The sequence below is a fragment of the Oncorhynchus kisutch genome, linkage group LG5 (genome assembly GCF_002021735.2).
Source record: "Oncorhynchus kisutch isolate 150728-3 linkage group LG5, Okis_V2, whole genome shotgun sequence".
In the NCBI taxonomy this organism is placed as follows: domain Eukaryota; kingdom Metazoa; phylum Chordata; class Actinopteri; order Salmoniformes; family Salmonidae; genus Oncorhynchus; species Oncorhynchus kisutch.
Genome location: NC_034178.2, coordinates 5,844,855 through 5,872,001, shown reverse-complemented (window position 1 = coordinate 5,872,001; position 27,147 = coordinate 5,844,855). Strand labels below are relative to the sequence as shown.

Genomic DNA, 27,147 nt, shown 5'->3' with positions numbered 1-27,147 from the left:
CAGTGACTCAGCCCCTGTAATAGGGTGACTCAGTAGGGTGACCCAGTGACCCAGTAATAGGGTGACCAAGTGACTCAGCCCCTGCCTCTATCATGTTCATTAAATATCATATTAAACTCGATCACATTCCTCTCTATCATTTCCCCCTCTATCATATTCCTCTCTTTGATTTACTGCTCTATTAAATTCCTTCCATCATATTACCCTCTATCATTTTTACTATACATCATAATCCCCTCTATCATATTCCTCTCTGTCATGAGGGACTAGGTGTGTGAGGAAGAATCAGGCGCAGAGAGCAGAGAGTTCCACAGGAAGAAGTGCACTTTAATTCGGGACCAAAAGTAATGCCCACAACACAGGGCGCGGAAAAATATGGACCAACCCAAAACACAGGGTACCAGGTCCAGAGCACGAACACACCTAATAACACACATTTAAATGGGGAACAGACATAGAACAAGACAGGAACAGCTTCAGCACACTGGTAAACAAGGACAGATGACTTTCAATGCAGAAACAGGGAACAGAGAGGGGAACCCTACAGATATGGGGAAGGTAACGACAGACGTGAGCAGGAGTGACACATATTCCCCTCTATCATTTTCCCTCTATCATATTCCCCCCTATCATAATCCTCTCTATCATTTTCCCTCCATCATATTCCCCTCTATCATATTCCCCTATATCATATTTCTCTCATTCATATTCCTCTCTATCATATTCACCTATATCATATCATATTCTCCAAGGTGGCATAGCAGTTCAGACGTCTTTTGTCCTCGTCTTGTCGTGTCCTGTATATATATATATTTACAACTTTTTCACATACATTTTATTTTTATTTTCCATCAACTCATCTTCAAAACACTCTCCTGCAACCCGCCTCACCAATGTATATTTACCTCAGATCTGTAATCCTCCAAGAAGCTAGCCAGAAACTCCAAGAAGCTAGCCTGAAACTAGCCAGAAGCTAATCCAGAAGCTAGTTCAGAAGCTAGTTAGCTCCTTTACTGGCAAATCGTTAATATTCAGCTAACCACGGTTTGTGGTCATCAGCTATCCTTTAGCTCGAAAATCTATCGCCAGTTCTGTACGGCGCAGCGCGGCTCAGAACGGAACATACCGGACCAATTTTTCTCTCCATGTCCCTGGACATTCATACCCGGATCTCACAGCTAGCTAGCTGCTATCCGTGTGACCATCGGCCTTCGTCGATTCCGGAGCAAACATCAATTATTCCGGAGCTAGCAAGCTCCGTCAATCACTCCTGAGTTCCATCAATCACACCTGGGCTGCAGTCACCTATCCGGACCCGTTTTACTGCCTTCGCGGAGCCCCACCGGGCCTTCACAACTGGACTGCCGACGTTATCTACCCGAAGGAGTTATTCGGCCGGCTCCTCCGTCGCGACGTTACCTGAACGCCCATCTGCGGCCTGCTAACCGTTAGCTGTCTTACCGGCTGCTATCTGAATAGACAATCGGACAATTTTTTTATTATTATTTTTTTTAAATTATTTTTTAAATTATTATTATCTTTTCTTCTTGGGCCTCTATAACTATATCTATTGTTTTTATTTTTGTTGTTGTTGTGTGATTTGGATTAATCCCCTCTACCACACGGAACCCCACTAATCTACTGACGGAACGTAAGGGGTGGCTAACAGACCTCCATCCTATGCTAGCTTGCTACCGATGCCCTGGCTAGCTGTCTAAATCACCAACCAACCTCTCCACTCACCGGACCCTTTTGATCACTCGACTAAGCATGCCTATCCTTAATGTCAATATGTCTTGTCCATTTCTGTTCTGGTTAGTGTTTATTGGCTTATTTCACTGTAGAGCCTCTAGTCCTGCTCACTATACCTTATCCAACCTATTAGTTCCACCACCCACACATGCAATGACAACTCCTGGTTTCAACGATGTTTCTAGAGACAATATCTCTCTCTTCATCACTCAATACCTAGGTTTACCTCCACTGTATTCACATCCTACCATACATTTGTCTGTACATTATACCTTGATGCTATTTTATCGCCCCCAGAAACCTCCTTTTACTCTATGTTCCAGACGTTCTAGACGACCAATTCTCATAGCTTTTAGCCGTACCCTTATTCTACTCCTCCTATGTTCCTCTGGCGATGTAGAGGTGAATCCAGGCCCTGCAGTGCCTAGCTCCACTCCTATTCCCCAGGCGCTCTCTTTTGACGACTTCTGTAACCGTAATAGCCTTGGTTTCATGCATGTTAACATTAGAAGCCTCCTCCCTAAGTTTGTTCTATTCACTGCTTTAGCACACTCTGCCAACCCGGATGTTCTAGCTGTGTCTGAATCCTGGCTTAGGAAGACCACCAAAAATTCTGAAGTTTTAATTCCAAACTACAACATTTTCAGACAAGATAGAACTGCCAAAGGGGGCGGTGTTGCAATCTACTGCAAAGATAGCCTGCAGAGTTCTGTCCTACTATCCAGGTCTGTACCCAAACAATTTGAACTTCTACTTTTAAAAATCCACCTCTCTAAAAACAAGTCTCTCACCGTTGCCGCCTGCTATAGACCACCCTCTGCCCCCAGCTGTGCTCTGGACACCATATGTGAACTGATTGCCCCCCATCTATCTTCAGAGTTCGTGCTGCTAGGCGACCTAAACTGGAACATGCTTAACACCCCAGCCATCCTACAATCTAAACTTGATGCCCTCAATCTCACACAAATAATCAATGAACCTACCAGGTACCTCCCCAAAACGTTAAACACGGGCACCCTCATAGATATCATCCTAACCAACTTCCCCTCTAAATACACCTCTGCTGTCTTCAACCAAGATCTCAGCGATCACTGCCTCATTGCCTGCATCCGTAATGGGTCAGCGGTCAAACGACCTCCACTCATCACTGTAAAACGCTCCCTGAAACACTTCTGCGAGCAGGCCTTTCTAATCGACCTGGCCGGGGTATCCTGGAAGGATATTGATCTCATCCTGTCAGTAGAGGATGCCTGGATATTTTTTTTAAATGCCTTCCTAACCATCTTAAATAAACATGCCTCATTCAAGAAATTTAGAACCAGGAACAGATATAGCCCTTGGTTCTCCCCAGACCTGACTGCCCTTAACCAACACAAAAACATCCTATGGCGTTCTGCATTAGCATCGAACAGCCCCCGTGATATGCAGCTGTTCAGGGAAGCTAGAAATCATTATACACAGGCAGTTAGAAAAGCCAAGGCTAGCTTTTTCAAGCAGAAATTTGCTTCCTGCAACACTAACTCAAAAAAGTTCTGGGACACTGTAAAGTCCATGGAGAATAAGAACACCTCCTCCCAGCTGCCCACTGCACTGAAGATAGGAAACACTGTCACCACTGATAAATCCACCATAATTGAGAATTTCAATAAGCATTTTTCTACGGCTGGCCATGCTTTCCACCTGGCTACTCCTACCCCGGACAACAGCACTGCACCCCCAACAGCAACTCGCCCAAGCCTTCCCCATTTCTCCTTCTCCCAAATCCATTCAGCTGATGTTCTGAAAGAGCTGCAAAATCTGGACCCCTACAAATCAGCCGGGCTAGACAATCTGGACCCTTTCTTTCTAAAATTATCTGCCGAAATTGTTGCCACCCCTATTACTAGCCTGTTCAACCTCTCTTTCGTGTCGTCTGAGATTCCCAAAGATTGGAAAGCAGCTGCGGTCATCCCCCTCTTCAAAGGGGGGGACACTCTTGACCCAAACTGCTACAGACCTATATCTATCCTACCGTGCCTTTCTAAGGTCTTCGAAAGCCAAGTCAACAAACAGATTACCGACCATTTCGAATCTCACCATACCTTCTCTGCTATGCAATCTGGTTTCAGAGCTGGTCATGGGTGCACCTCAGCCACGCTCAAGGTCCTAAACGATATCTTAACCGCCATCGATAAGAAACATTACTGTGCAGCCGTATTCATTGATCTGGCCAAGGCTTTCGACTCTGTCAATCACCATATCCTCATCGGCAGACTCGACAGCCTTGGTTTCTCAAATGATTGCCTCGCCTGGTTCACCAACTACTTCTCTGATAGAGTTCAGTGTGTCAAGTCGGAGGGTCTGCTGTCCGGACCTCTGGCAGTCTCTATGGGGGTGCCACAGGGTTCAATTCTTGGACCGACTCTCTTCTCTGTATACATCAATGAGGTCGCTCTTGCTGCTGGTGAGTCCCTGATCCACCTCTACGCAGACGACACCATTCTGTATACTTCCGGCCCTTCTTTGGACACTGTGTTAACAACCCTCCAGGCAAGCTTCAATGCCATACAACTCTCCTTCCGTGGCCTCCAATTGCTCTTAAATACAAGTAAAACTAAATGCATGCTCTTCAACCGATCGCTACCTGCACCTACCCGCCTGTCCAACATCACTACTCTGGACGGCTCTGACTTAGAATACGTGGACAACTACAAATACTTAGGTGTCTGGTTAGACTGTAAACTCTCCTTCCAGACCCATATCAAACATCTCCAATCCAAAGTTAAATCTAGAATTGGCTTCCTATTTCGCAACAAAGCATCCTTCACTCATGCTGCCAAACATACCCTTGTAAAACTGACCATCCTACCAATCCTCGACTTTGGCGATGTCATTTACAAAATAGCCTCCAATACCCTACTCAACAAATTGGATGCAGTCTATCACAGTGCAATCCGTTTTATCACCAAAGCCCCATATACTACCCACCATTGCGACCTGTACGCTCTCGTTGGCTGGCCCTCGCTTCATACTCGTCGCCAAACCCACTGGCTCCATGTCATCTACAAGACCCTGCTAGGTAAAGTCCCCCCTTATCTCAGCTCGCTGGTCACCATAGCATCTCCCACCTGTAGCACACGCTCCAGCAGGTATATCTCTCTAGTCACCCCCAAGACCAATTCTTTCTTTGGCCGCCTCTCCTTCCAGTTCTCTGCTGCCAATGACTGGAACGAACTACAAAAATCTCTGAAACTGGAAACACTTATCTCCCTCACTAGCTTTAAGCACCAACTGTCAGAGCAGCTCACAGATTACTGCACCTGTACATAGCCCACCTATAATTTAGCCCAAACAACTACCTCTTTCCCAACTGTATTTAATTTTTATTTATTTATTTATTTTGCTCCTTTGCACCCCATTATTTTTTTATTTCTACTTTGCACATTCTTCCATTGCAAAACTACCATTCCAGTATTTTACTTGCTATATTGTATTTACTTTGCCATCATGGCCTTTTTTTGCCTTTACCTCCCTTCTCACCTCATTTGCTCACATTGTATATAGACTTGTTTATACTGCATTATTGACTGTATGTTTGTTTTTACTCCATGTGTAACTCTGTGTCGTTTTATCTGTCGAACTGCTTTGCTTTATCTTGGCCAGGTCGCAATTGTAAATGAGAACTTGTTCTCAACTTGCCTACCTGGTTAAATAAAGGTAAAATAAAAAATAAATAAATAAATATTCCTCTCTATCATATTCCCTCTATCATATTCCCCTTGATCATATTCCTCTCATTCATATTCCTCTCTATCATATTCCCTCTATCATTTCCCTCTCTATCATATTCCTGTCTATCATATTCCTTAAATATCATATTCCCCTCTATCAGATCTATTATATATCATATTTATTATATATCATATTACCCTCTATCATATTCCCCTCTATCAGATCTATTATATATCATATTTATTATATATCATATTACCCTCTATCATATTCCCCTCTATCAGATCTATTATATATCATATTTATTATATATCATATTCCCCTCTATCATATTTATTATATATCATATTTATTATATATCATATTTATTATATATCATATTCCCATCTATCATATTTATTATATATCATATTTATTATATATCATATTACTCTCTATCATATTCCCCTCTATCATATTCCATTCGATTATATTCCCCTCTATCATATTCCCTTAATCATATTCCCCTCTATCGTTTTCCCTCTATCATATTCCCTCTATCATATTCCCCTCTTATTACATTCCTCTATATTATATTCCTCTCCATCGTATTCCTCTCTATCATATTCCTCTCTATCATATTTCATTCCATCATATTCCCATCTATAAAATTCCTCTCTATCATTTTCCCCTCTATCATATTCCTCTCTATCATATTCCTCTCTATCATATTCCTCTCTATCATATTCCCATCTATAAAATTCCTCTCTATCATTTTCCTCTCTATCATATTCCTCTCTATCATATTCCTCTCTATCATATTCCCATCTATAAAATTCCTCTCTATCATTTTCCCCTCTATCATATTCCTCTCTATCATATTCCTCTCTATCATATTCCACTCTATCATATTCCACTCTATCATATTCCTCTCTATCATATTCCTCTCTGTCATATTCATCTCTATCAATTTCCTCTCTAACAAACTCCGCTCTACCCTCCATCTACTCCCCCTGCCTTTCCGTCCTCCTCATCTCAGAATAGCTCCGCTCCATCGGGTAGATTTGGAATTCCACATTTTAACAGTGCAAAAATCCCCAGATTTGTGAAATGTAAACATTGTGTGTTTATACTGTGTTATACAGTATGCCCTGACAAAAATCAAACAGAGATTTTATTTATTGCATTTTTCATTGCAGGCAAAAATACAGTATCCCGCCTTGCTCTCTCTCTCTCTAATACCCAGTCTACTCATCCATCTTCAAGCTTTCATCCTTTCCCTGCTCTTCTATCACCCTCTCAGTTCCACCTCCAGCTGGCTCCCTCTTTTTCTTCTTCTCTAGTCTCTTCCTCTCCTCTTTCCTCATCTTTTCTCTCTTCTTCTCCTCCTTTTCTTGAATCTTTCTCTCCATCTCCAAGAACTCAGCTTGAGCTTTCTCTCTCTTTTTCAGCTCCTCAGAACACTTCTTCTCTTTCTTAATCCTGTCTTTCATCATGTCATTATGTATCTTCATCAGCCCCTCTAACCTCTTTTTCTCTGCCTTTTCCTTCTCTTTTCTTTCCTTCTCTCTCTTTTTCTGTTCTAACTTCTCCCTCTTTTTCTCAGCCTTCATGACTTTCTTCTGCTCTTTCTCTCTCTCATTCATCTCTTTCTTCTCCCTCTTTTTGTTCTCCTCCTCCTTGTTTTTCTTCTCCTTTCTCTCTTTCTCGTCATCTTTCAACTTCTTATGCAGTTTCTTATTTTTCTCTTTTTCCTTCATCTTCAAAAATGGGATTTTCTGCATGTGGTTCATGACCAGAAAGCCCACTCTTCCAAGGATGGTCTCTGCTCTCTCTGCTGAAACCATCCCATTGGAGCTCTTGGAATGGGCACAGTCCACCTCACGCTTCAATCCCTCCCTCTGTCTCACCTCCTCCTTGACGTTCCTCTCTTCACTCTCAATGCCTATCCAATAATCCTGACAGGAAGACATTGACTCTAGATGTAATATTGTTCCAATGTGTCACATTCAATACACATTTGAGTGATCGACAAACAATGATGACCTCATGGGGCACACAATTTGGAGGACAGTAATAAAGGTCCTTTGTTTTTTTGTATCCCCATTATATTTTACAATACCCATAGATGTTCTTCCTGGGTCCATAATAAAAGTAATACAAATGTTAACTCTAGTGAGGGGTGATGTTTCATACTATGAGCAAAGAGGTTGGGGTCAATTCCAGTCAATTCAGAAGAACTCTAAAATTCCAATTCTCTTCAATGCTTTGAATTGAAATGGAACTGACCCCCATCCCTATAAAATAGTAGTGTGAAATAGGACACCTACCTTTGCCTCTTCCAGGGTCCAGGTCCTGGGTTCATCATTGTGGGTTGCCAGAGTTAAGTTAACATCTGGGTCCAGCTGGTGAGTGTGAGGGCAGAGATCCACCTCTTCACTAGGGCCCTTCACTTTCTGCTCTGGCTCCTTGTGGTCCTTGTCATGGATGCATCCCAGGATTGGAGGAATTGCTCGGACAGGGCTTTTATCACCTGTCAGTTCCTCTCTCTTGACAGTGGGTGCAACTGCACTTGCCTCGGTGTCAACTGAGCACTCTGTGTTGTCCTCAACTGTTTCCTCTGGCAGTTGGTGGTCATTGTTGTTGTGGATGCATGGCAGATCTGAAGGACTTTTATCTTCCCAAGTGTAAATGGCAACAGTAGCTGTGCCTGAAGTGTTCTCTGTAGCACCTGAGACCTCATAGGCATCCTCTACTGTCTGCTCTGGAGGCATGAAGTCATCGTCAAAGACTGGTGGCAGGCATGGAGGCAGCACTGAAGGAAGACTTCTGGCTGCCCATCGGTTCTCTCTCTTGACAGTGGCTGTGTCTGCAGTGGCCTCTTTGGCAACTTGGCACTCTGTGGCTGAAACAGCAGGCTGGGAGGTTTCCGGGACAATGAATGAATTGCCAACGAACCGCTGAGCCAGTGGTGGGAGGGAGAAAGGATAGAATCTGTCCTCTTCCTTTATATTAGATATTGCCACTGGAACTGAGAGCTCAGTGGTTCCCTCTACTGTCTGCTGTGGTGGAATGGAGTCATCGTTGAAGAAGTGTGGCAGGTATCGATGCAGCATTGAGGAAAGATGTGTATCTGTCAATAAGTCCTCTCTTTTACCAGTAGATACATCTGCTGTGGCCTCTGTGGCAACTGGGCACTCAGCAGGGACAAAGTATGAAAATACAATGAACCGCTGTGCATCCTGAGCGCGTATGGCCAATGGAGAGGGGGGATGTAACATGGTTGGTATAGGCCTCCGATTGGTGATAGCCAGCGGTGGGAGGGAGTCAATACAGGGAGCCATGAACTCAGTGAGTGGACGGTTGGTCACATCTCTCACATTCTGCGGGAGAAAAGAAACAGACATGTTGAAAGTGATCACATTCACGACATTATGAGTCAACGCTATTTACTTATACATCACATATACAGTGCCTTCGGAAAGTATTCAGACCCCTTCACTTTTTCCACATTTTGTTACCTTACAGCCTAATTCAAAAATTTTAAAAATCGTTTTTTTCCCCTCATCAATCTACACACAATAGCCCATCATGGCAAAGCACAAACAGAATTGTTCCAAATTCATTACAAATAAAATGTGAAATACCACATTTACATAAGAATCCAGACCCTTTACTCAGTACGTTGTTGAAGCACCTTTGGCAGCGATTACAGCATAGAATCTTCTTGGGTATTACGCTACAAGCTTGGAAATCTTGTGTTTGGGGAATTCTCCCAATCTTAGGAGAATCCAAGTTAGGTTGGATGGGGAGATTTTCTGCACAGCTATTTTCCGGTCTCTGCTGAGATGTTCGATCAGGTACAAGTCCAGTCTCTGGATGGGCCAATAAAGGACATTCAGAGACTTGTCCCGAAGAAATTTCTGCGTTGTCTTGGCTATGTACATAGGGTCATTGTTCTGTTGGAAGGTGACTCTTCACCACACTCTGAGGTCCTGATTGTTCTGGAGCAGGTTGTCATCAAGGATCTCTCTGTACTTTGCTCTGTTCATCTTTGCCTAGATCCTGACTAGTCTCCAATTCCCTGCAATTGAAAAACATCCCCACAGCATGATGCTGCCACCACCACCATGCTTCACCGAAGGGGTGGTGGCAGATTTACTCCAGATGTGACCCTTGGCATTGGGACAAAAAAGTTCAATTTTGATTTCATCAGACCAGAGCATCTTGTTTCTCATGGTCTGAGAGACTTCAGGTGCCTTTTGGCAAACTCCAAGCAGGCTGTCATGTGCCTTCTACTGAGGAGTAGCTTCCATCTGGCCACTCTACCTTAAAGGCCTGATTGATGGAGTGCTGCAGAGATGGTTGTCCTTCTGGAAGGTTCTCCCATCTCCACAGAGGAACTCTAGAGCTCTGTCAGAGTCACCATCTGGTTCTTGGTCACCTCCCTGACCAAGGCCCTTCTCCCCCGATTGCTCAGTTTGGCTGGGCGGCCAGCTCTAGGAAGAGTCTTGGTGGTTCCAAACATCTTCCATTTAAGAACGATGGAGAACAGCGCGTTCTTGGGGACCTTCAATGTTGAGGAGAGGTTTTGTACCCTTCCCCAGATCTGTGCATCGACACAATCCTGTTTCGGAGCTCTACAGAGAATTTCTTCAACCTCATGGCTTGTTGTTTGCTCTGACCTGAACTGTCAACTGTGGGACCTTATATAGACAGGTGTGTGCCTTTCCAACTCATGTCCAATCAGTTGAAAATACAACTGGTGGATTCCAGTCATGTTGCAGAAACATCTCAAGGATGATCAATGGAAACAGGATGAACATGAGAGCTAATTTCCAGTCTCATAGCAAAGGGTCTGAATACTTACTTAAAAAAGGTATTTCAACATTTCTAAAAACCTGTATTTGCTTTGTCAATATGGGGTATTGTTTGTAGATTGCTGAGAATTTGCATATATTTAATCAATTTTAAAATAAGGCTATTACGTAGAAAAAGGTAGAAAAAGTCAAGGTGTCCGAATTCTTTCCAAAGGCACTGTATATATCTAGTGTCCTCTCAGATGCTCTGCACCAGTCTGTACCAACCCTGGGTCTTCTAGCCAATGGGTCAACTAATTGTAAAAATACATGCCCCACACCCAGCATAACATTTGACATTTTAGACATCTAGCAGGTGTTTTTATCCTGAACGATTTACAGTTAGTGAATTCAACTTAAGGTAACTAGGTGGGACAACCATATAATCCTGATATGAAGGTCTACGAGAGATCGCTTGGTCTAGTTATTTTTATTTATTTAAGACAACCATAAGAACTGAGGACTATGTCCATAACAATACTCAAACAGAGAGACAGACACGATACAACACGAGAAAAGATGTCAGACAAAATATTGTTAGCTTACAATTCATGGCATATTGCACATTTTGCCCGTATATGGACATGTATATTTCCTTAAATCAATATTGTTCAATAGAACTCTAGTCAACGTTGTCAAAGTTGGTTTTGTTACCTCCTCAATCAGGCTTGGCATTTTCCTCGTCTCAAACCAAATCCTCTTCATCTCCTTCTCCTGCTCCCTCTGGATCTGTCTCACCAGAGCCAACCTGTCTCCCAGCTCCATCATGTAGTCTGTCTGGATCTCCCTTTCCTTCAACTGACACTCAGCCCTCCTCTGTGTCAGCGTTGAACCCTCCATGTCTTCCTCCTAGCTAACAATAACTCTGAAAAATACATAACGTTGTAGTAAGTGGCGTGTTGCTCACCAAAGAATAATGCATCTCTTTACAATGTGCACACATTTTCTTCCCATTTACTTACAATGAAGCAAGTGACAATCCTGATCCAGAGATGATTACGCAATAGGCCTATCTGAATTACCAGTAAAAAGTTGGCTACTGGTAACGCGACCAAGTTCAAATGAACCAAATTTTTGCCTTTCCTATCATTATGTGCACATTATCATTATGTCCTTTATGACATCATCATTGTGATGCAAGGCGTTGCCATTGGAGATGACAAAGCACAACACAGACTTTAAAAAGAAAACTTCAGTCTCTCTCTGTACGTTACTACTGAGCCTTATCCACCCCCCCCACTCCATATTGGGCCTGGTTTTCACAAAACACACTAATCACTTATATCATATCATTCAAAAAAGGTTTGGGGTAGAAAATGACTCTGTATCCATGCAGGACCTAACTTATTGTACAGTTTCATATATTGTATAAAACAAGGAGGTCAACACTCCAGTCTTCTCTTTGAGTGCCCCTGTGTGCACCTTCATGTAAAGAGGTCTATCAATTCAACCATTTGAAATGGATGACCATTCATTTAAGAAAAACTGATTTTCATTAGCAATTTAGCAACTACAAATTAGGTAGGTCGACTTGTTTTTTTTACATAACCTTCCCTTTTGGTACATATTTATTCAGATAATTGATTACAATATCGGTTGTTATTAACACAGAGAGAGGGTTTTCTTTCATCAATATAATGCATTTGCCATTAGCCTGGCTCACTACAACAACTAACATGTCATCTCAGGTGTCAGGATGAACCATTTACTCACAAAAATTGGATTCAAACAAACTGTCTCTCGTCAACAGTTTCACTTGTCACCATGATTGCATGTTAGGCCTAAATAAAAGGTCATGTAAGTACACAAGTCATTTGAAAAGTAGTTATTCTACAGAAACATAGTTATACAGTAAGTTATATTACAACCTACCTCTCCAGTAAGCAGCGTGTTCTCTCTCTCTAATGAAATAGGACATTAATAATCTGTCAGTAGTTAGTTGAATCAGTACCTTTACAATGTTCTGTTTGTCTGTACAACAGCTAACCTCCCAGAATCAGAATCTTGTGATGTCACAATGAAGGCCTCATTGCCATGACTACCCACAGAAGCTCTCATGTGTAGTCAAATGCTGGAACAATTCACTTTTTTTTAGCCTATGCAGCACAGTCATAACTGATATTTGCATTGAATCCATGTAACCACATTTTTTTATTCAAATAAAATGCTCTACCTCATATCAAATGGTTGACCATTCATAATACAGGTGTTTTGACTCATTCAAAGTCAATATGTTTTAGATATCACAACTAGTATCCAGGTTTACTTAGGTTATTTGTTTGATCTGAGCCTACCACTAATGTCAATGTTTACCATTCAAACGTTTGGACACGTTTTTTATATTAGGAGATTCTTCAAAGTAGCCACCCTTTGCCTTGATAACGGCTTTGCAGACTCTTGGTATTCTCTTAACCAGCTTCACGAGGTAGTCACCTGGAATGCATTTTAATAAACAGGTGTGCCTTGTTAAAAGTTCATTTGAGGAATTTCATTCCTTCTTAATGCGTTTGAGAAAATAAATAGTGTTGTGACAAGTTAGAGGTTGTATACAGAAGATTGCTACATTTTGGGGGAAAAAAGTCCATATTATGGCAAGAACAGTTCAAAACAGCAAAGAGAAATGACAGTCCATCATTACTTTAAGACATGAAGATTAGACAATCAGGAAAATGTCAAGAACTTTGAAAGTTCCCCCCCAACCCCTCTTGTACGCTGCTGCTACTCTGTGTTTATCATATATGCATAGTCACTTTAAATATACATTAATGTACTTACTTCCTCAATTGGCCCGACCAACCAGTGTTCCCGCACATTGGCTAAACGGGTTATCTGCATTATGTCCCGCCACCCTCCACCAGTCAACCCCTATTTTACTCTACTGCTACTCTCTGTTCATCATATATGCACAGTCACTTTAATCATATCTACATGTACATACTACCTCAATCAGCCTGACTAACAGGTATGTAGCCTCACTACTTTTATAGCCTCGCTACTGTTATTTTTCACTGTCTTTTTACTGTTGTTTTATTTCTTTACTTACCTATTGTTCACCTAATACCTATTGGTTAGAGCCTATAAGTAAGTATTTCACAAGCTTCAACACCTGTTGTATTCAGCGCACGTGACAAATAAACTTTGATTTGATTTGAAGAACCATCAAGCGCTATGATGAAACTGGCTCTCATGAGGACCGCCACAGGAAAGGAAGACCCAGAGTTACCTCTGCTGCAGAGGATACGTTCATTAGAGTTACCAGCCTCATAAATTGCATTCCAAAGAAATGCTTCACAGAGTTCAAGTAACAGACACATCTCAACATCAACTGTTCAGAGGAGAGTGCATGAATCAGTCCTTCATGGTCGAATTTCTGCAAAGAAACCACTACTAAAGGACACCAATAATAAGAAGAGACTTGCTTGGGCCTAGAAACACAAGCAATAGACATCAGACCAGTGAAAATCTGTCCATTTGTCTGATCAGTCCAAATTTGAGACTTTGGTTCCAACCGCTGTGTCTTTGTGAGATAAAGAGTAGGTGAATGGATGATCTCCGCATATGTAGTTCCCAGCGTGAAGCATGGAGGAGGCGTGATGGTATAAAGGTGCTTTGCTGGTGACACTGTCTGGGATTTATTTAAAATTCAAGCACACTTAACCGGCATGGCTACCACAGCATTCTGCAGCGATCCGCCATCCCATCTGGTTTGCACTTAGTGGAACTCTCATTTGTTTTCAACAGGACAATGACCCAACACACCTCCAGGCTGTGTAAGGGCTATTTGAACAAGAAGGAGAGTGATGAGTGCTGCATCAGATGACCTGGCAGATGACCACAATCACCAGACCTCAACCCAATTGAGATGGTTTGGGATGAGTTTGACCACAGAGTGAAGGAAGACTGTTGGAAAAGCATTCCAGGTGTAGCTGGTTGAGAGATCGTAAAAAGTGTACAAAGCTGACATCAAGGCAACGGGTGGCAACTTTGAAGAATCTCAAATATATAATATATTTTGATTTGTTAATTATAGATAAAACGTATCGGTGCTCATTGGCCATTGGACATAAACATTAAGTTGGATATCGTAAACTCAACAATGAGTGGTTTGGAAGGAATCAGTGGCTAACTGCAAGCATTGCCATGCAATCATTAGCCTGCTATTCACTGGAGTGGCTGTGTAGTCCCAAGTCTAAGATTAAGGGTCTCTTTTCCTAGTTTAAAATCATAAACATTCAACATTGGCCATGCTGTCAATGAAGCATTATTTGTGCCGCGCTCAAAACAACTAACTCGGAACTGCAAAATCTGACTTTAGTAAGTTCAAGACATCTGGGAACTCGGGAAAAATGAGCTATGGCTGGGAAAATACGTTTTGAACTTTCATCCAGCTCAGAATTGTACATTCGGAACTCAGGCCTCATTCTAGAGCTACGACCTGAAGATCACTGACGTCACTGACGTCATCAAGCTTTTTGTTGTTGTTGAGTTTCCAGTTTTCTTGAAAGCACCATGAATCCAGAGGATGCCAGACTTTGATGACAAAGTTTGATGACAACATTTTCCCACGATGGACAGCCGCGCCACCTTCCTGTTCAAGTGAGCACAGCACAACAAGGTGAGTCCAAAAAGGTATTGTATGCTGCTACATAAATGACGTAATATGGCAGAGAGATATATATACTGTAGCTAAGAAAGTAAGCTGTTAGCAGACCATGTGCCTCACCGAATGAATGAACTATTCCACTACCAGACAAGACTTTGCTGATAGCCAGGTGCAGCAGTGGTACTGATGTTGGGACTCTGCTGTTGGTACAGCTTTATGTAGGCTCTAACAGTATGTGGGCACCATCTTTCACCGTTATAGTGCAATTCATGTATTGTTTAGTGCTGTATTGTGTAGTGGTTTTGTTGGCATACATCCAACATTTTTCTTTTCTTTGCCCCACCAAGATATACAAACTAAAATCGTCACTTATCATATTGCCTCTATCATATTCCCCTCTATCATATTCCCCTCTATCATATTCTGGGAATTAAATTCCCCTCTATCACATTCCCTCTATCATATTCCTCTTGATCATATTCCCCTCTATCATATTCCGCTCTATCATTTTCCTTATATATCATATTACCTTCTATCATATTCCACTCTATCATATTTAGGAGGGCAACAACCCAGCAGCAGGACCGCTACCTCCGCCTTTGTGCAAGGATTAGCAGGAGGAGCACTGCCAGAATCCTGCAAAACGACCTCCAGCAGGCCACAAATGTGCATGTGTCTGCTCAAACGGTCAGAAACAGACTCCATGAGGGTGGTATGAGGGCCCGACGTCCACAGGTGGGGGTTGTGCTTACAGCCCAACACCATGCAGGACGTTTGGCATTTCACACTGAGCACATGTGACAGACGTGACAGAGTCTGGAGACGCCCTGGAGAACGTTCTGCTGCCTGCAACATCTTCCAGCATGACCGGTTTGGCGGTGGGTCAGTCATGGTGTGGGGTGGCATTTCTTTGTGCTCGCCAGAGGTAGCCTGACTGCCATTAGGTACCGAGATGAGATCCTCAGACCCCTTGTGAGACCATATGCTGGTGCCGTTGGCCCTCGGGTTCCTCCAAATGCAAGACAATGCTAGACCTCATGGGGCTGGAGTGTGTCAACAGTTCCTGCAAGAGGAAGGCATTGATGCTATGGACTGGCCCGCCGGTTCCCCAGACCTGAATCCAATTGAGCACATCTGGGACATCATGTCTCGCTCCATCCACCACAGACTGTCCAGGAGTTGGCGCATGCTTTAGTCCAGGTCTGGGAGGAGATCCCTCAGGAGACAATCTGCCACCTCAGCAGGAGCATGCCCAGGCGTTGTACGTAGGTCATACAGGCGCGTGGAGGCCACACACACTACTGAGCCTCATTTTGACTTGTTTTAAGGACATTACATCAAAGTTGGATCAGCCTGTAGTGTGGTTTTCCACTTTAATTTTGATTGTGACTCCAAATCCAGACCTCCATGGGTTGATAAATTTGATTTCCATTGATAATTTTTCTGTGATTTTCTTGTCAGCACATTCAACTATGTAAAGAAAAAAATATTTAATGTGGTAGGACCACCAGAGGGCAGGCTGGGCTCATGGATAGTAGCCCAACAAGGCATGGGAGACAAGGTAACCAGAGGCAATTAAGCACAGCTGACGGTACTAATGACATACTCTCCTTCCCCTATAAGAGAGAGAATGGAACCAGCAGAAAAGGGGGGAAAACTATCTCTGGAAGATGGCCACAGAGAGAGAGGAGCTATCCAGGAAGAACCACTAAGACGGTGACAATCCCGTGACTTTTTGTTGTAGTTTAAAGATAAGCCTATTGTGTTCCGGTTTCATCCGGAGAAGAAGATGTATGTTTTTCCTTGGAAGATTTTCATTGATTATGTTGGAGTGTTTGTGTTGACCAAATGCCCTCAATAGAGAACTGTGTTCAACCAAGAAAACCCACTCCTGACTCGTTTATTCCACCTTCCCGCTTTAGAGTGACGCCCAATTACTTGGTCCGCTCACATTAATAAGAATATTTCATTCATTCATATCTAGGATGTGTTATTTTAGTGTTCCCTTTATTTTTTTGAGCAGTGTATATACTCTATAGTATCCCTCTCTATCATGTTCATCTCTATCATAATTTAAGGACCGACGCCAGAGATGAGATGCAGGTACGGGGAGTCAAATATTTAATTGTGAACAGACATAGAACAAGACAGGAACAGCTTCAGCACACTGGTAAACAAGGACAGATGACTTTCAATGCAGAAACAGGGAACAGAGAGGGGAACCCGACAGATACAGAAGTGTGAAAGGTAATGACAGAGGTGATTGAGTCCAGGTGAGAACAATAATCGCTGACCCGCAAGATGGGGGAAGGCAGGTGTGCGTAATGATGATGACAGAAGCGATCAATGCTGGGGAGCTTGGCGCCCTCAACAGACAGGGGAGAAGATATCATCTTCCCTCTATCATCTTCCCTTTATCATATTTCCCTTCATCATATACCTCTCTATCATATACCTCTATATCATATTCCCCTCTATCATATTCCTCTCTATCATATTCCTCTCTATCATATTCCTCTCTATCATATTCCTCTCTATCATATTCCTCTCTATTATATTCCTCTCTATCATATTCACTACTATTATATTCCCCTATATCATATTCCTCTATCATATTCCCCTCTATCATATTCCTCTCTATCATATTCCTCTCTATTATATTCCTCTCTATCATATTCATCTCTATCCTCCTTCCACTCCCCCTCCCTTTCCGTCCTCCTCATCTCAGCACAGCTCCACTCCATCGGGTATATTTGGAATTCAACATTTTAACAGTGCAACACTCCCCAGATTTGTTAAATGTCAACAGTGTGTGTTTAAACTGTGTTATACAGTATGCCTTGACAAAAATCAAACAGAGAGTAAACCTTTTTATTGATTTTTTAAATTCCTTTTTCATTGCATGCAAAAATACAGTATCCCTCCCTGCTCTCTCTCTCTAATACCCAGTCTACTCATCCATCTTCAAGCTTTCATCCTTTCCCTGCTCTTCTATCACCCTCTCAGTTCCACCTCCAGCAGGCTCCCTCTTTTTCTTCTTCTCTAGTCTCTTCCTCTCCTCTTTCTTCATCTTTTCTCTCTTCTTCTCCTCCTTTTCTTGAATCTTTCTCTCCATCTCCAAGAACTCAGCTTGAGCTTTCTCTCTCTTTTTCAGCTCCTCAGAACACTTCTTCTCTTTCTTAATCCTGTCTTTCATCATGTCATTCTGTTTCTTCATCAGCCCCTCTAACCTCTTTTTCTCTGCCTTTTCCTTCTCTTTTCTTTCCTTCTCTCTCTTTTTATGTTCAAACTTCTTCCTCTTTTTCTCAGCCTTCATGACTTTCTTCTGCTCTTTCTCTCTCTCATTCATCTCTTTCTTCTCCCTCTTTTTGTTCTCCTCCTCCTTGTTTTTCTTCTCCTTTCTCTCTTTCTCGTCATCTTTCAACTTCTTATGCAGTTTCTTATTTTTCTCTTTTTCCTTCATCTTCAAAAATGGGATTTTCTGCATGTGGTTCATGACCAGAAAGCCCACTCTTCCAAGGATGGTCTCTGCTCTCTCTGATGAAGCCATCCCATTGGAGCTCTTGGAATGGGCACAGTCCGCCTCACGCTTCAATCCCTCCCTCTGTCTCACCTCCTCCTTGTGGTCCTTGTCATGGATGCATCCCAGGATTGGAGGAATTGCTCGGACAGGGCTTTTATCACAAGTCAGTTCCTCTCTCTTAACAGTGGATGCAACTGCACTTGCCTCGGTGTCAACTGAGCACTCTGTGTTGTCCTCAGCTGTCTCCTCTGGCAGTTGGTGGTCGTTGTTGTTGTGGATGCTTGGCAGAACTGAAGGACTTTTATCTTCCCAAGTGTAAATGGCAACAGTTGCTTCTTTGTCTACTGAGAACTCTGCGTTGTCCTCAACTTTCTCCCATAGCTGTTTGTGGTCAATGCTGTGGGTGCAGGGCAGCCTTAGAGGCAGTGCTGCGGGTGCAGGAAGACTCTTATCAGCTGAAAACTCCTCTTGGAGGACAGCAGACACGGAAGCGGCAGATTCACTGGCGACTGGACACTTGTTGGTTCCCTCTACTGCCTCCTCTGGCAGTTTGTAGTCATTGTCAAAGACAGGTGGCAGACTTGGAGGCAGCATTGGGACAGGGCATTTAGCTGTTGATCTGTCCACTCCATCAACAGTAGCTGTGCCTGAAGTGTTCTCTGTAGCACCTGAGACCTCATAGGCATCCTCTACAGTCTGCTCTGTAGGCTTGAAGTCATCGTCAAAGACTGGTGGCAGGCATGGAGGCAGCACTGAAGGAAGACTTCTGGTTGCCCATCGGTTCTCTCTCTTGACAGTGGCTGTGTCTGCAGTGGCCTCTTTGGCAACTCGGCACTCTGTGGCTGAAACAGCAGGCTGGGAGGTTTCTGGGACAATGAATGAATTGCCAACGAACCGCTGAGCCAGTGGTGGGAGGGAGAAAGGATAGAATCTGTCCTCTTCCTTTATATTAGATATTGCCACTGGAGCAACTGAGAGCTCAGTGGTTCCCTCTACTGTCTGCTGTGGTGGAATGGAGTCATCGTTGAAGAAGTGTGGCAGGTATCGATGCAGCATTGAGGGAAGATGTGTATCTGTCAATAAGTCCTCTCTTTTACCAGTAGATACATCTGCTGTGGCCTCTGTGGCAACTGGGCACTCAGCAGGGACAAAGTATGAAAATACAATGAACCGCTGTGCATCCTGAGCGCGTATGGCCAATGGAGAGGGGGGATGTAACATGGTTGGTATAGGCCTCCGATTGGTGAAAGCCAGAGGGGGGAGGGAGTCAATACAGGGAGCCATGAACTCAGCGAGTGGACGGTTGGTCACATCTCTCACATTCTGCGGGAGAAAAGAAACAGACATGTTGAAAGTGATCACATTCACGACATACATACTTTATGAGTCAACGCTATTTACTTATACATCACATATACAGTGCCTTCGGAAAGTATTCAGACCCCTTCACTTTTTCCACATTTTGTTACCTTACAGCCTTATTCAAAAATGTAATACATCGTTTTTTTCATCATGGCAAAGCAAAAACAGAATTGTTCCAAATCCATTACAAATCAAATGTGAAATACCACATTTACATAAGAATCCAGACCCTTTACTCAGTACGTTGTTGAAGCACCTTTGGCAGTGATTACAGCTTAGAATCTTCTTGGGTATTACGCTACAAGCTTGGAAATCTTGTGTTTGGGGAATTCTCCCAATCTTAGGAGAATCCAAGTTAGGTTGGATGGGGAGATTTTATGCACAGCTATTTTCCATTGTTCTGTTGGAAGGTGACTCTTCACCACACTCTGAGGTCCTGATTGTTCTGGAGCAGGTTGTCATCAAGGATCTCTCTGTACTTTGCTCTGTTCATCTTTGCCTAGATCCTGACTAGTCTCCCATTCCCTGCAATTGAAAAACATCCCCACAGCATGATGCTGCCACCACCACCATGTTTCACCAAAGGGGTGGTGGCAGATTTACTCCAGATGTGACCCTTGGCATTGGGGCAAAAGAGTTCAATCTTGATTTCATCAGACCAGAGCATCTTGTTTCTCATGGTCTGAGAGACTTCAGGTGCCTTTTGGCAAACTCCAAGCAGGCTGTCATGTGCCTTCTACTGAGGAGTAGCTTCCATCTGGCCACTCTACCTTAAAGGCCTGATTGATGGAGTGCTGCAGAGATGGTTGTCCTTCTGGAAGGTTCTCCCATCTCCACAGAGGAACTCTAGAGCTCTGTCAGAGTCACCATCTGGTTCTTGGTCACCTCCCTGACCAAAGCCCTTCTCCCCCGATTGCTCAGTTTGGCTGGGCGGCCAGCTCTAGGAAGAGTCTTGGTGGTTCCAAACATCTTCCATTTAAGAATGATGGAGAACAGTGCGTTCTTGGGGACCTTCAATGTTGAGGAGAGGTTTTGTACCCTTCCCCAGATCTGTGCCTCGACACAATCCTGTTTCGGAGCTCTACGGAGAATTCTTTCAACCTCATGGTTTGGTGTTTGCTCTGATGTGAACTGTCAGCTGTGGGACCTTATATAGACAGGTGTGTGCCTTTCCAAATCATGTCCAATCAGTTGAAAATACAACTGGTGGATTCCAGTCATGTTGCAGAAACATCTCAAGGATGATCAGTGGAAACAGCATGAACATGAGCTAATTTCCAGTCTCATAGCAAAGGGTCTGAATACTTACGTAAAAAAGGTATTTCAACATTTCTAAAAACCTGTATTTGCTTTGTCAATATGGGGTATTGTTTGTAGATTGCTGAGAATTTGCATATATTCAATCAATTTTAAAATAAGGCTATTACGTAAAAAAAGTAAAGGTGTCCGAAGGCACTGTATATATCTAGTGTCCTCTCAGATGCTCTGCACCAGTCTGTACCAACCCTGGGTCTTCTAGCCAATGGGTCAACTAATTGTAAAAATACATGCCCCACACCCAGCATAACATTTGACATTTTAGACATCTAGCAGATGTTTTTATCCAGAACGACTTACAATTAGTGCATTCAACTTAAGGTAACTAGGTGGGACAACCATATAATCCTGATATGAAGGTCTACGAGAGATCGCTTGGTCTACTTATTTTTATTTATTTAAGACAACCATAAGAACTGAGGACTATGTCCATAACAATACTCAAACAGAGAGACAGACACGATACAACACAAGAAAAGATGTCAGACAAAATATTGTTAGCTTACAATTCATGGCATATTGCACATTTTGCCCGTATATGGACATGTATATTTGCTTAAATCAATATTGTTCAATAGAACTCTAGTCAACTTTGTCAAAGTTGGTCTTGTTACCTCCTCAATCAGGCTTGGCATTTTCCTCGTCTCAAACCAAATCCTCTTCATCTCCTTCTCCTGCTCCCTCTGGATCTGTCTCACCAGAGCCAACCTGGCTCCCAGCTCCATCATGTAGTCTGTCTGGATCTCCCTTTCCTTCAACTGACACTCAGCCCTCCTCTGTGTCAGCGTTGAACCCTCCATGTCTTCCTCCTAGCTAACAATAACTCTGAAAAATACATAACGTTGTAGTAAGTGGCGTGTTGCTCACCAAAGAATAATGCATCTCTTTACAATGTGCACACATTTTCTTCCCATTTACTTACAATGAAGCAAGTGACAATCCTGATCCAGAGATGATTACGCAATAGGCCTATCTGAATTACTAGTAAAAAGTTGGCTACTGGAAACGCGACCAAGTTCAAATGAACCAAATTTTTGCCTTTCCTATCATTATGTGCACATTATCATTATGCCCTTTATGACATCATCATTGTGATGCAAGGCGTTGCCATTGGAGATGACAAAGCACAACACAGACTTTAAAAAGAAAACTTCAGTCTCTCTCTGTACGTTACTACTGAGCCTTATCCCCCCCACTCCATATTGGGCCTGGTTTTCACAAAACACACTAATCACTTATATCATATCATTCAAAAAAGGTTTGGGGTAGAAAATGACTCTGTATCCATACAGGACCTAACTTATTGTACAGTTTCATATATTGTATAAAACAAGGAGGTCAACACTCCAGTCTTCTCTTTGAGTGCCCCTGTGTGCACCTTCATGTAAAGAGGTCTATCAATTCAACCATTTGAAATGGATGACCATTCATTTAAGAAACACTGATTTTCATAAGCAATTTAGCAACTACAAATTAGGTAGGTCGACTTGTTTTACATAACCTTCCCTTTTGGTACATATTTATTCAGATAATTGATTACAATATCGGTTGTTATTAACACAGAGAGAGGGTTTTCTTTCATCAATATAATGCATTTGCCATTAGCCTGGCTCACTACAACAACTAACATGTCATCTCAGGTGTCAGGATGAACCATTTACTCACAAAAATTGGATTCAAACAAACTGTCTCTCGTCAACAGTTTCACTTGTCACCATGATTGCATGTTAGGCCTAAATAAAAGGTAATGTAAGTACACAAGTAATTTGAAAAGTAGTTATTCTACAGAAACATAGTTATACAGTAAGTTATATTACAACCTACCTCTCCAGTAAGCAGCGTGTTCTCTCTCTCTAATGAAATAGGACATGAATAATCTGTCAGTAGTTAGTTGAATCAGTACCTTTACACTGTTCTGTTTGTCTGTACAACAGCTAACCTCCCAGAATCAGAATCTTGTGATGTCACAATGAAGGCCTCATTGCCATGACTACCCACGTTTTTTATATTAGAGATTATTCAAAGTAGCCACCCTTTGCCTTGATAACGGCTTTGCAGACTCTTGGTATTCTCTTAACCAGCTTCACGAGGTAGTCATCTGGAATGCATTTTAATAAACAGGTGAGGAGGAATTTCATTCCTTCTTAATGCGTTTGAGACAATAAATAGTGTTGTGACAAGTAAGAGGTTGTATACAGAAGATCGCTACATTTTGGGGGAAAAAAGTCCATATTATGGCAAGAACTGTTCAAAACAGCAAAGAGAAATGACAGTCCATCATTACTTTAAGACATGAAGATCAGACAATCAGGAAAATGTCAAGAACTTTGAAAGTTCCCCCCCAACCCCTCTTGTATGCTGCTGCTACTCTGTGTTTATCATATATGCATAGTCACTTTAAATATACATTCATGTACATACTTCCTCAATTGGCCCGACCAACCAGTGCTCCCGCACATTGGCTAAACGGGTTATCTGCATTATGTCCCGCCACCCTCCACCAGTCAACCCCTATTTTACTCTACTGCTACTCTCTGTTCATCATATATGCACAGTCACTTTAATCATATCTACATGTACATACTACCTCAATCAGCCTGACTAACAGGTATGTAGCCTCACTACTTTTATAGCCTCGCTACTGTTATTTTTCACTGTCTTTTTACTGTTGTTTTATTTCTTTACTTACCTATTGTTCACCTAATACCTTTCTTGCACTATTGGTTAGAGCCTGTAAGTAAGCATTTCACAAGCTCAACACCTGTTGTATTCAGCGCACGTGACAAATAGACTTTGATTTGATTTGAAGAACCATCAAGCGCTATGATGAAACTGGCTCTCATTAGGACCGCCACAGGAAAGGAAGACCCAGAGTTACCTCTGCTGCAGAGGATATGTTCATTAGAGTTACCAGCCTCATAAATTGCATTCCTAAGAAATGCTTCACAGAGTTCAAGTAACAGACACATCTCAACATCAACTGTTCAGAGGATACTGCATGAACCAGTCCTTCATGGTCGGATTTCTGCAAAGAAACCACTACTAAAGGACGCCAATAATAAGAAGAGACTTGCTTAGGCCTAGAAACACAAGCAATAGACATTAGACCAGTGGAAATCTGTCCATTTGTCTGATCAGCCAAATTTTAGATTTTGGTTCCAACCGCCGTGTCTTTGTGAGATAAAGAGTAGGTGAATGGATGATCTCCGCATATGTAGTTCCCAGCGTGAATCATGGAGAAGGAGGTGTGATGGTATGGACGTGCTTTACTGGTGACACTGTCTGGGATTTATTTAGAATTCAAGCACACTTAACCAGCATGGCTACCACAGCATTCTGCAGGGATCCGCCATCCCATCTGGTTTGCAATTAGTGGAACTCTCATTTGTTTTCAGGACAGGACAATGACCCAACACACCTCCAGGCTGTGTAAGGGCTATTTGAACAAGAAGGAGAGTGATGAGTGCTGCATCAGATGACCTGGCCTCCACAATCACCCGACCTCAACCCAATTGAGATGGTTTGGGATGAGTTTGACCGCAGAGTGAAGGAAAAGCAGCCAACAAGTGCTCAGCATACGTGGGAACTCCTTCAAGACTGTTGGAAAAACATTCCAGGTGAAGCTGGTTGAGAGATCACCAAAAGTGTACAAAGCTGACATCAAGGCAACGGGTGGCAACTTTGAAGAATCTCAAATATATAATATATTTTGATTAGTTAATTATAGATAAAACGTATCGGTGCTCATTGGCCATTGGACATAAACATTAAGTTGGATATCGCAAACTCAACAATGAGTGGTTTGGAAGGAATCAGTGGCTAACTGCAAGCATTGCAATGCAATCATTAGCCTGCTATTCACTGGAGTGGCTGTGTAGTCCCAAGTCTAAGATTAAGGGTCTCTTTTCCTAGTTTAAAATCATAAACATTCAACATTGGCCATGCTGTCAATTAAGCATTATTTGTGCCGCGCTCAAAACAACTGTTAACTCGGAACTGCAAAATCTGACTTTAGTAAGTTCAAGACATCTGGGAACTTGGGAAAAATGAGCTACGACTGGGAAAATACGTTTTGAACTTTCATCCAGCTCGGAATTGTACATTCGGAACTTAGGCCTCATTCTAGAGCTACGACCTGAAGATCACTGACGTCATCATGATTCAAGCTTTTTGTTGTTGTTGAGTTCCCAGTTTTCTTGAAAGCACCATGAATCCAGAGGATACCAGACTTTGATAACAAAGTTTGATGACAAAATTTGCCCACGTTGGACAGCCGCGCCACCTTCCTGTTCAAGTGAGCACAGCACAACAAGGTGAGTCCAAAAAGGTATTGTATGCTGCTACATAAATGACGTAATATGGCAGAGAGATATATATACTGTAGCTAAGAAAGTAAGCTGTTAGCAGACCATGTGCCTCACCGAATGAATGAACTATTCCACTACCAGACAAGGCTTTGCTGATAGCCAGGTGCAGCAGTGGTACTGATGTTGGGACAGCTTTATGTAGGCTCTAACAGTATGTGGGCACAATCTTTCACTGTTATAGTGCAATTCATGTATTGTTTAGTGTTGTGTAGTGGTTTTGTTGGCATGCATCCAACATTTTTTCTTTTCTTTGCCCCAACAAGGTATACAAACTAAAATTGTCATTTATCATATCCCCTGTATCTTATCCCACTCTATCATATTCTGGGCATTATATTCCCCTCTATCATATTCCCCTCTATCATAATCCTCTCGCTCATATTCCCCTCTATCATATCCCCCTTTCTCATATTCTGGGAATTATATTCCTCTCGATCATATTCCCCTCTATCATATTCTCTCTTTCATATTCCTTCTATCATATTCCCCTCTGTCACGAGGGACAAGGTGTGTGAGGAAGAATCAGGCGCAGAGAGCAGAGAGTTCCACAGGAAGAAGTGCACTTTAATTCGGGACCACAGCACAGGGCGCGAAAAATTATGGACCAACCCAAAACACAGGGTACCAGGTCCAGAGCACGAACACGCCTAATAACACACAAACGTAACACAAGAATAATCCCGCACAAAACAAGGGCAGGTATACTAACTTTAAATAAGGAAGCCCATCAAGCAAACACAAATAGACACAGGTGCAACTAATAAGACAAAACAAACAGAAAATGAAAAAGGGATCGGTGGTGGCTAGTAGGCCGGTGACGACGACCGCCGAGCACCGCCCGAATAGGCAGGGGAGCCAACTTCGACGGAAGTCGTGACAGTACCCCCCCCCCCCCCCTGACATGCGGCTCAATGCAGCGCGCCGCCACCGGCCCGAGGGCGAGGCGCCGGGCGATCCGGGTGGAGGCGGTGGACGTCTCTCAGGAGTGAAGGGTCCAAAATGTCCCCCACCGGTACCCAGCACCTCTCCTCCGGACCGTAACCCTCCCAGTCCACGAGGTACTGTAGGCCCATCACCCGGAGTCTTGAGTCCAGAATGCCACTTACTGTGTATGCCGGAGACCCCTCAATGTCCAGAGGGGGCGGAGGGACCTCAGGCACCTCACCTTCTTGAAGGGGACCAGCCACCACCGGCCTGAGGAGAGACACATGAAACAAGGGGTTAATACGATAATACGTAGGAAGTTGTAACCTGTAACACACCTCGTTTATTTTCCTCAGGACTTTAAATGGCCCCACACACTGCGGCCCCAGCTTCCGGTTGGGCATGCGGAGGGGCAGGTTTTGTGTCGAGAGCCAGACCCGGTCCCCCGGTGCGAACACGGGGGAGCACGGGGGAGCACTGTGGTGCTGGTCAGCGCTCTTCTTCTGCCTTCCCCCCGCCAGTCTCAGCGATTCCTGGATGGCTTTCCAGGTGTCCTTTGAGCGTTGTACCCATTCCTCTACCGCTGGAGCCTCGGTCTGGCTCTGACGTCATGGGGCCAGGACCGGCTGGTAGCCCAACACACATTGAAGAGAGGACATTATTCGTTGAGGAGAGGCGGAAGGAGTTCTGAGCGAGCTCAGCCCAAGGAACATACCTCGCCCACTCACCTGGCCGGTCCCGGCAATATGA

The 27,147-nt window shown here is 43.2% G+C and overlaps 2 protein-coding genes across 3 annotated transcripts; both read right to left on the bottom strand.

Annotated features, from left to right (window-relative positions):
• Positions 1–266: 266 nt before the first annotated feature.
• On the bottom strand, positions 267–11,306 carry LOC116374076 (uncharacterized). Its single transcript, XM_031823853.1, has 4 exons — positions 10,956–11,306; positions 7,773–8,825; positions 7,030–7,400; positions 267–423 (listed from the first exon to the last, which is right to left on the bottom strand). The coding sequence occupies exons 1-4, from the start codon at positions 11,139–11,141 to the stop codon at positions 267–269; spliced, it is 1,767 nt and encodes a 588-aa protein (XP_031679713.1). The 5' UTR covers positions 11,142–11,306.
• Positions 11,307–17,540: 6,234 nt separating this feature from the next.
• LOC116374159 (protein split ends-like) lies at positions 17,541–26,667 on the bottom strand. 2 transcript variants are annotated; one of them, XM_031824256.1, is made up of 3 exons: positions 26,580–26,667; positions 21,721–21,931; positions 17,541–19,750 (listed from the first exon to the last, which is right to left on the bottom strand). In XM_031824256.1, exons 2-3 carry the CDS (start codon positions 21,904–21,906, stop codon positions 17,855–17,857), a joined length of 2,082 nt encoding a protein of 693 aa, XP_031680116.1. In that variant the 5' UTR covers positions 21,907–21,931; positions 26,580–26,667; the 3' UTR covers positions 17,541–17,854. The 2 variants fall into 2 exon arrangements, with proteins under 2 accessions (XP_031680116.1, XP_031680117.1); XM_031824257.1 differs by lacking the exon at positions 26,580–26,667 and having other exon boundaries at positions 21,721–22,109.
• Positions 26,668–27,147: the final 480 nt, after the last annotated feature.